At 44.4% G+C, this 10,573-nt stretch overlaps 1 protein-coding gene across 2 annotated transcripts in view; it reads left to right on the top strand.

Annotated features, from left to right (window-relative positions):
* Wwc2 (WW and C2 domain containing 2) overlaps positions 1-10,573 on the top strand; it is a 172,253-nt gene that overhangs the window by 101,199 nt on the left and 60,481 nt on the right. For both annotated transcript variants that reach the window (XR_004109943.1, XM_031339762.1), the window contains exons 5-7: positions 1,368-1,447; positions 5,798-5,927; positions 9,406-9,552. Coding sequence is in view for 1 of the 2 variants with exons in the window: in XM_031339762.1 (XP_031195622.1) it covers positions 1,368-1,447; positions 5,798-5,927; positions 9,406-9,552 (357 nt within the window). In the remaining variant the exon portion in view is untranslated. The remainder of the gene's footprint in view (positions 1-1,367; positions 1,448-5,797; positions 5,928-9,405; positions 9,553-10,573) is intronic.

The raw sequence follows: 10,573 nt of genomic DNA, 5'->3' as shown, positions 1-10,573 counted from the left end.
TCTTAACAACATGGCTTCAAGACTATATCTCTGACCTTTTGTAGCTCACACTTCCTCTTCCTTGTGACCCAGCCACAGGAGCGTTCTTTAATCCTGAGAATCACATGGCTTTATGATCTGGGCACGGGTCCCATGCTGAGCACCTTTCCTTTCTGCAGAAGGAGAACACACTCACTCACCATCTTACCCCACCTAATGCCATTTCTTCAGATGGCCTATGTCCAACCCTTACTCCAACCTGAGACCCAAACCCTTGTGCATCTCATCATGTGCTGAACTTTTCCTCACTGTTTGGAAATCTTCATTTCATGGGGTGACTGTTTCTACAGAACCTGGCTCTTCTATGCTTCTGTAAGGACCCTGGGAACAGGATGAGTAAGAGGCCATGCCTTTCCATGCCTCAGGCCCAGACCTGGCCACAGGATAGAGTCAGTAAATACTTCAGAAGGAGTTAAATAAATAGAAAACAAAAAATAAAAGTTCAGAAACAGACTAAAATGTGGTCCAATAGAGTTTACTTTTTAAAGCTATCGCTTGATATGTGGAAGTTCCTGCCGCCTACGTGAAGACCTTCATTAGATTGTGATCTAATCTGTCAGACTGTCACATCATTATTGCCAAGGAATATAACAGATAACAGGAGAAGTGTTTGTATCAGTATGCTGACACATATTTAGTAATCACTTGGTTTGCTTAGAACCCTTGCAGACGTTTGGGATGTCTGTGGTTACACTCAGCTTACTGTCCCAATGACAGACAGAGCACCCATGCAGCTTTCTGTCCCAATGACAGACAGAGCACCCATACAGCTTTCTGCCCCATGACAGACAGAGCACCCATGTGGCTATTAAGAATACTCTGGGCTAAATAAAGCAGAGCAAGGAGTAGGAGAGTGATCTGAGAAGTGCTAATGAGAAGATGACATGAGTACTAACTCAGACACGTGGGAGAAGTCAACCTTGAGAGGCGTGGGCAGCGCCTCAGGCAAAGTGCGATAGCACGCGTGAGGTCCCTGAAGCATGTGCCAGTGGGCATGTGTGAGGAACCAGGGCATGGCTGGTTACCCAGAACCCAGTAAAAGAAGGGGAGAAATGAAGGGTCCTTGTGTGACCCTGACTGGCTGCTTAACACAAAGCAAAGACTAGGATGCTGTCCAGCTCTTGACAGTGTTGCTGAGTAAGTGACAGTGAGCATGGTGGCTACGTACATCATTGATAATTTAAATGTAACTCATGGACACCCCTCCCCCAATGTTTGTAATGGAGAAGTGGTAAAAGGTTTATTAGCTTGCTAGCTTCTTATCTTCTGAAATAATGTGCTGTTACTAATTCATAAACATTAATGGCCACCCTGATTTCTCTTGCAAGGTTAAAAAGCTGAAAAGAGAACTCTCCCAGATGAAGCAAGAACTTCTGTATAAGCAGCAAGGCTTTGAAACGCTGCAACAGTGAGTATTAAATACTAAAATTGACTTTACAGCAATTCAAAGCTCCCTAATAAAAAAAAAAAAAAAACAGAGAGATATACCAATTACATAAGGCATTTCTCAAAGAAACATAGAAAGTAAAAGGCTTAAAGCTCTGTGCCATGATCCCAAAGGCAATCAACTTACAAAAATACGTGGAAAAAAAAAATCTATACACTTTGAAAAGGTCTGAATGTTTTCTTAATCACTGAAGATGAGCCAGAGAAACCCAGAGCGAAAGTTTTAATTTTGTGTCCTGGACCACTGCCTGCTTCTCAAGATTGTGGCATAGGGCTGCCTTGATGGCTGGACTGGGTGGCTCGAACTGGAAAGGCTCTGAGCTCTTCCTGGGATTCTGTCCACCTTCCTGTCAGTTCCAGAGACCATGTGGGGTCCAGCCTGATCCATCACAGGGGAGTCAGGGCAGGTGAGGCTCTGCAGAGGAGCCTGGGCTGCTGGGGTAGCGTTAAGATGGGTCAGGTTAAAGGGAATGTAGCTAAGCGAATGTGGCCAGTTCTGGAAGAGCCCATGCCGTTCCCAGCCTATGGAAGCCCCTGTTTTCTTTCCCAGTCACCGGTCCACAGATAGCTTATGGAAGAAAGAAGCCTGTGGTTTTCATAGCCATATGACCGCAGAGAGCACCAAAGGTGTCCTCTAAGACATTCAGCTGCTTTGTCTGTCCTCTGCCTGGGCAGGGCTAAGTTCCTAAGGCTGTCCCTGGGCAGGTTCACATCCTTCCTAGCCGCTTCCTCAGCAGTGTTAGCAGTGCCAGACGAGCGCAGAAGCCACATCTCTGGAAAGTGCCCCGCTGTGTGCCCAGCTTTTGCCTGTGAAATCCTAGTCCACCTTCTACTCTTAGAGAGTCTGCTGCTATCTAAAGCATTGGCCCACTACGGCGGTGACTCTCACTGCCTAACAGGAGCCGATTGTGCAGCACGCTGAGTGGTGACTTAGGTCTCTTGGCCTGCAGTCAGACACATGACTGTAGACTCAGGTGTACTGTGACTCTGCCTTCTTGCCTCCTACAGTCAGGGCACTCTTCTAGGTGTGCACATTCTAGTACTGCTTGCTCAAAAAGTCGTTGTTAGAATAAGCAAGTCTCGAGCGGCCCCCGCTGTGGCCTCCATGCAGATGTATCTGATAGTCTCTCCCTAAGTCTCCTGTTTAGACTTGGAGCAGCTTCAGCTGCTTTCAGATTAGAACAATCTAGATTTAGTACTTGTGTATCAATGTAAGCAGAACTTCGTAGGCAGGATATCAAACACACTTTAAAGAGTGTCACAAAATGTTTAGCTATATGTTAGACATTTTCAGACGCATGAAATTGTCATGTCACCACCCAGTGTTAAAGGTTAGCCAAACTTGCTGTGTTTGTTATGTCGATATGACAATAATACTCAGTTGTTTCAAGGCAGTGTGCTTGCAAACACTTTTTATAGGAATCTAAGGCATCTTTAAGACTCTGTCAGAAACATTCCATGGGAAAACAATAGACATTTGTGTAGAAATCCGGGCTTTCTTGAAATGAACCAAGAACAGAAATATACAGTAGCTAAGGGCAGAGGCCTCTCCTGTTGCTCTTAGGTATGGAGAAAACAAAGCTTTTTTCCTTCCGCTCTCACCCACTAAAACCCTGGGAGAGCTGCTGGGTCCAGAGAGCAGACTTAAAAAAAAAAACCACTGCTAATTCTATGAAAGAATCTGTCTGTCTGTCTGGTTACTTTTTACTTAAGTGGCTGTGAAAGGGAACATTGAGTAGAATCCCACTGCAGGTTTCTGTAACATTTCACTTCACCATAGAGTCAGGGTCTTTTGTTTGTTTGTTTCATCTTGCTTTGTGCCTATATTTTTCAGTTTATGCCCTCAGATCTGACTGTGGCCTAAACAGTAGTGTGGCTTGTGCCTAGGTGGACACTAGGAAACTCTGCACCACCTCCCTCCCCGAGTGGAAATGATAGCAACACTTAGCCAATCAAAAGCACTTGTGGTCCCCAGGAAAATCTGTCTTTATGGCGCATGTTCCAGAAAAAGTACGCAAGTGAAAGTATCTTTCAGATATAAAGGAAATGGTTTAAAGTTTAAAAAATAAAAAGTAACAAAATCTCCTTTCCATTTAAACATAGAAAAGCAAAACATGGTACTCCATTTTAAAGGCAGAAGGTGGCTAAGCCTATGGCTGTATAACTAGAGCCAGCAAAAAATTAGTAAGCCATTGAAGCATGTTCGTATTTTTATAGTCAAGAGAGAGAGGAGAGAGGGAAGTAAGACCTGGAGAGAAAGGAAAAGCCACTAGAGATGAAAATGAACATCGGGGTAAACAGGGCGGGAGGAGGGGGTTGTGAGGGATGGCTCCAAGCAGAGCAAGCCAGCCGAGAAATCACAGTCAACAAGCAAAACTCAGAAATGTAAACTAGCAGTCGGCCCTAACTGCTCTGTATTCAAATGACAGATTGTGTTTCTGAATTAAGGGCAGGCCTTACCTTCCCACTCCGAGGGTTTCACAGGTAGGAAGAAATCACTCTGGCTTTGGACATGGTTTCTGTTGCATGTTAATGTTTTCATAAAATCCCACTTCGTCTCCAGATTTTGTTTGCTTGCTTGTAACATATAAAGTGTCCTGTTGGTAAATGCCAAGACAGCAGCATTGCAAACAGCATTTCTCCTCCTTAGTGAGGCTTGCCTGGACTGAGTGCATTGCAAACAGCATTTCTCCTCCTTAGTGAGCCTTGCCTGGACTGAGTTGGTATATCAAATTCTTGGAGGACCCTAGGATTGCTTTGATAAATCCCTTCACAAATAAGTGAATATTCTAGACTTGTGTTGATAAGATTCAGCCATGGTCGCCCTGTTAGCTGTTCTGTGTGGCTTAAGAGGTGAGCTTGCAGAAGCCTTCTGCCCTTAGTTCTTCACTTGGAAAAAGTAACAATGGGATCTCCAAGGCCCTGTTCTTACCCTAAGAGTGTGTGTGTGTGTGTGTGTGTCTGTCTGTCTGTCTGTGACTATGTGCATTTGTGTGTCTATAACTGTGTATCTGTGTGTGTGTGTCTGCCTATGTGTCTCTGGTATATATTTATGTGTGTCTGCATGTATGTGTGTGTCTATGTGTGTCTGTATGTTTCTGTGTGTGTGTCTTGTGTTTGTGTTTAATTCTGTGACTTTATTGTCTGCACTTCATTATCAAATGACCTTATAATCAAGTTTATTTTGTTAGGCTTTTAAAAGCTTAATTGCTTGTTCAGTAGCATAAAATATTTACTAAATTAGTACTCAGGGAAATGCATTATCTACAGACTTGTTTGAGTTAACTTTGTTTGGCAAAGTGATTAATATGGCATTGTGTTTTATTCAGATTGCACCTTTCACATTGAAAGTACACATTAATTATTAAATGGCCTAAACCAGATGAGCTCAGAGTCCATTTTTTCTGATTCAGTGCCTGCTGTTTCTCTGGATGGTCTGTTGATCAGTCCTAAAGCAGGGCTGAGAGGCTGTGCTGAGCTGAAGGCTGACAGAGCAAAGGCACTGTCCATAAGAAACCCCGGACAGTGGAGCACAGGCACTGTCCAGAAGGAACTCTGGTCCATAAGGAACCCTGGACAGGATCCTAACTGGAGAGAACAGGATGCAGAACACCTAAGACGTTCTTTAAAAGATGTAGAAAGTGGGACTGAGCTCTTCAGATCTTCCAGCCAGCAGTAATAATGATGTAAAATAAGGACATCCATGGGGACACGCTGGCAAAGCAGCTCATCTGCCCATCTGACTTTCCTAAATTCAAACTCATTCAGCAAGGCAAAGCCATCTCAATTCATGGCTTTAATAAATGCTTTTCATATATTTGACAGAAATAAGAGACCACATAATCCAAATATTGTAAGAGATTCAGTACTCCAAATAAGCATTTGTCGAGTGCTTACTGGAGGCTCACGATGCTGCCCGAGCTCCGCCCGGCACTGCCCGTCAGCAGCTGTGGTGCTTCTGTTGCTACACTGCTGCCCCTGCTAGATTTCTTTCTTGGTATAGAGATAAGGCTGAGTGTGGTAAAAATGGTTCCGCTAGCATCAGGAGCAGCCAAAATGTGTTCGTGCTTGAAAGTGGTTAGGAAGGGACAAAGGTAGGATGTAGTGGATGGAGAAGTTGAACCCCGGGACAAGGGGGAGTGCCCAATCTGTGTGGTGGTGTATGAGGGCAATAATATAAATTCATCTGAGGAGGGTACCCCAAAACCAGAGATTCCTGCAAAGTTACTCCTGCTAAGTAGGGTACCCCAGAACCAGAGGCTCCTCTGCACTAGTCTTATTTCTTTTCCCCTGTCTCCTCCTCCCTTTACAGAATTGATGAAAAGATGTCTGGAGGCCAGAGTGGGTATGAACTTAGTGAAGCCAAAGCCATCCTGACAGAACTGAAGTCTATCAGAAAAGCCATCAGCTCAGGAGAAAAAGAAAAGCAAGACCTGATGCAGGTATGTCATGGGGCATCTGTGTCCATCTGCTGGGCTCCAGGACGCTCCCCACTCCTGGGGATGCTAATCATGCCCACTGAGCTGTTACAGGCACTGAGGAACAAATGGAGAATGAGTTGGTTCCCAGCTTCTGGTGTCCTTTGTGATGCTCATGTGTCCTTTCAGACTGAGTAGAGGGTGGGGAGGTGGAGCCTGGAGGAAGAGCTTGTACCTTAGCACCGCCCCACTAAGGGCATTACAAAGTTCTTGTGTGATCCAGATTATCAGGGTTCCTCTAACAGTGACCCCACCCAGGGTACAGGAGTGTATTGCCATCATCAGTAGGTAATGGATATATCTCCTGGGGTTGGGGATGTTGGCCTAGCCAGGGGACAACCACAGTCACCTCCAGGAGAGAGATGCTAGTTGATCTCCCGCCCTCACTGCAGCTTCCAGCCTGCAGGTCTTCCTCCTCAGATCATCCTCGTGCAGAGGAAAACAGAGCAGCTGCAGGTGATGAGCATTCCAGTGCCTGCGCCTGTCAGAGCCACAGCAGTGTCTTAACAGCCTTTCTCTCTCTTTCCAATTCCCTATTATTGTGAAAAACATAAAGAAATTGGGAGTTCATCATCATCTGGTCAGCTGTAGACTATATCTTTGAGTACTGGCCAAGCCAGCAATGATTCTTGTATTCGTAACAAAACCTCTCCATTTAAATGTGACATTCAACTTCTGCATGTTGGTTTCCAGTTGTTTGCTGCATAAGAAAAATACTTTTATATCCATGTGGCTTTTCAGTTTTGGACTTTCAGAATAACTTGCAAGAAGTGATCTGATGGAAAAGACAGTGATATCCAGGACAAATCCTTGGGAGTGTGGCTAGTACCAGGTCCTAGCTGAGTGCCTCCCTCATGCAGTGTCCTTAATCCTTACTGACACTGAGACGGCATGGCCCTGGCTATAAACTATAGCATAGGAAACCCAATAACTTACTCAAATCCCAGAGCCAAGAATCAGTGACTTGGAGGTGCAAGCCCAGCTAGCCTTGGTGTGTGGTGTTTTGTAAACAGATATACAACAGCTTTAAACACATATGTAGCACATGCAGAACATTACTCAACGTTTCATTGTCGTCCACAATTGTCCTACTGACTAAATTGGTAATTTCTGAAATGCACTCGGTAGTTCTGTCATTGGAACCTGGAACACAGTCACATTGGAGCCTGTAGTACATCAAGTTAGTACCGCCCTTGTTTCTTCTGAATGCTTTGGTCTTGTCAACAGGTCAAGTTGAATTCTTTTGGCTACTAATGTACATACAATAATTAATTAGCAGTTGCCAAGATCAACAGTAGAGCTAGAAGTGAGATCAGATATTGGCTGTCTTTTAAACCCATTTGAGCACAATAGCAAATATTTTACATAGAAGTCCAATAACACAATTATGTATAGCTAACAATAAACACACAGCCACTTAATACCAATTCCACAGTAATATTCTTTCTCTTCATACTGGTAATGTGCTCTGAGCTTATTTTCCAGTATCTTCTATTCCTTTGAAACATATTAGTCACAAGCTACCAAATTGATTAACTATGTCATCATCACAGCTAAGACAAAAAAATTACTGATCATTTCCATTTAAAGAGAAACAGAAAAGAGTCGCCCACATTCACCAAAGTGTTTCTTTGTTCTTTTCTGTAATGTGTAACTTGATGTGTCTCTGCAAGTTTGATTCCATGTACATGTGTGTTTGTAGTGTATGTTTGTTCTTGTAAAAGGAGAAAATTAAATATTGGATCTCAGGTATTTTCTTCCTTTTCTCCCTCCCTCCCTCTCTTCCTTCCTTCCCCTTTCAACCTTATGTCCTTCTGTAGCCACACTGAACTGGAGCCTCCTCCCCTCCTTGGCATGCCTGAGAGAGACTGCAAATGTGCAGATCTACAGGCCTCTTACTCCTGTCCACCTAGGATGGAAATCCTAACCATCAGCTTAAATATCGTCTTGCTAGCAGTAATGAGTTTTTAGTTTTTGCTCTTAAACTTAGTGCTACTATAGGGCTTTTAAAAAAGCAGATTGGATTAGATGTTCTTTCTAGTCCGTTGACTTGTGCATCCCCTACCCTCCCTCTTAAGTTAACTCGGTGTGTGGCCTGGCAGCCATGAAAGGCACGCACACTTGGGTTTCTCCCCTTGCTCTCAGCTGTCAGTCACCTCCACAGGCAGGGTTGTGCAGTCAGCATAAAGATGGACTCGGACGAGGCTAGGCTACTCCTGAACTTCTGGGCTCAGTTTCCTGTTCTATAATATTAGTGTAAACTGAGTCATCTCTTGGGTCTTGTCTAGATATAAAATAGTATAACTGTAGCCCTTTCCAAATGAAAAGATGTCTTACTGTATGTCTAAAATGAGAGATTACATTATAGATATTGAATGGCTCCATGATTTCTATAATGTTAAGTGAGTAGTTTTGTATTAGTCTGTTCTCTTGTTGCAGCAAAACACTTGAAGCTAGCTACTTTGTAAAGAAAAAAGGTACTGGGTGGTGGTGGCGCCCGCCTTTAATCCCAGCACTTGGAAGTCTGGGGCGGGCAGAGTTCTGAGTTGACGGCCAGGGCCACACAGAGAAACCCTGTCTTGAACCACCACCCCACCCCACCCCACCCCCCAAAAAAAAGAAAAGAAAAAAAGCTTGTTTACCGATTCAGAGGCTGAAAGCCCAAGACTGTATGTCCCCATTTCTTTTACAGTCTTTTGTAAAATCTTCACGTGGCTGGTGTCACAATGACAGGATTGTACCTTGAAGAGATTGATGGCAAGACAGGAAGCCAGAGCAGTTTAGAGACCAAACTTGTGCTTTTTGTACCAAGGTGCTCTTTGGAAATGAATCGTGGTCTTTTCAAAGTTGGGTTCATATTGTACTGACCCCTCATCGTATATTCTCTGCCACCTGTGAACATCATCATCACACTGAGAATGTAGAGAATGCATATGCACCATATTCAAACTATAGCAGATCCCTATTGAAATAGGGTCACTTAAGAGAGTGTTTAAAAATAAGAGTCGAACATACTGTATTACATTGGAAGCCAAACGCTAGAGAGTAGGGTAGTTGAATTCTTGCTGTTCTCGCAGAGGTCCATCCCAGCACTGTATCAGGTAGTTCACAACTACCTGTAATTCCACTTCTGGATCCGATGCCCTCTTCTGGCCTCCATGGGCTCCTGCACACATGTGACAGACAGACACGCCTGCGCTCGAGCCTGCACACACATACACTCTCTACATATACAGTAAATAAAAACAAAGCAACATTCTAGTATCCACAGGAGAAGGGAGGCCATCGTCTGAATCAGCTCTCACATACTTCCAAAATCATGTGTGTGTGCAAAATTTATAAAGCCACTGTTTTCATCAGGGCGGTTCCTGCCATTCAGTGACACTGGAAATGAGCTGCCCGCTGCCTTTATACTTAGGAAGTGCTGTGTGCTTTTTGACAGAGTCTTGCCAAGCTGCAGGAGCGATTTCATTTGGATCAGAACATGGGCAGTTCCGAGCCGGATCTGAGATCTAGTCCTGTGAATTCTCATCTCTCTCTGTCCAGACAGACCCTTGACGCTGGATCACAGACAAGCATTTCTGGAGATGTAAGTGGTCAGAGGGCATCGACTGTCCCAGTGATGTCCCTGATGCCCCAAGGGAGGACAGGGGTGGAGGGGGTGGAAGGGTGGGTGGAGGGGATGGGATAGGTGCTATGGGGCAGGAGGGTTGGGTAGTGTGGGGGGAGGGGCTCTGGAGGACTGGAACAGGAGCTAGAGGACATTCAGTGCTTCACTCTCCAGGTGCATTTTAAAAGTCACAGCCTCACCTTTTCCTGTGAAAACGCCAAGGGCACATAGTTGGAGCTTTCTCAGGCTGCATTCACAGATAGATGCTACTGAAAAGCTAGAACTAAAGCCACGTTTAACTTCTTGCAGACTCAGTTTACATCCATGTGAATTGGAGTCACTTCACAGGAACATTAGGAGGAGAAGCAGAAAAGGTTAAAGCTAGCCAGGAGGGGCTGGGGAGCTGCTCAGCCTTTAAGAGGGATTTGTTCTTCCCGAGGCTCCCAGCACTCACGTCAGCTAGCTCACAACCACTTCCCACTCCCACTCCAACTCTAGGGATCTGACACCCAAACACTGGGCACACACTCACACAGACACACACATCCCTATGCATGGTGGGGTTTGTTTTAAGAAATTGTTTTTATAAATTTGATGTTGGTTAAGTATTCGTAAATTATAGCTGATGTTTGAATGTATTTACTATGATCTGGATATCATCATTCCCCCTCCCCTGTGAAAATCCATTTCCAAGTGTTTCCTCTTGTTGGGCTCTCAGATGCATTTACACCGTTTAGATGCCCGAATGTGAGACATGAAGCTGGTGGATGCCGACCGGAGGACTCTCTGTGTGAACGTTAGCTTCTCAGGTTCTTTAGTCTACATTTTGTGTAGTTATGAGTTAAATAATAGAAATTTTGGTGAAGAAACCAGTTCCATTTCATCAGTTTCATTGACCAGACACATTTACCTGATGTTTTTGTATTGAGTTTAATCTATGGGGAAGGTGGTGCTAAAGTGTTCACACGTAGATGAGCCTGAGTAGAAGCCTTCCCCACCT

Source organism: Mastomys coucha, unplaced genomic scaffold (assembly GCF_008632895.1).
Source record: "Mastomys coucha isolate ucsf_1 unplaced genomic scaffold, UCSF_Mcou_1 pScaffold22, whole genome shotgun sequence".
Classification (NCBI taxonomy): Eukaryota; Metazoa; Chordata; class Mammalia; order Rodentia; family Muridae; genus Mastomys; species Mastomys coucha.
This window is presented reverse-complemented; position numbering and strand designations above follow the sequence as displayed.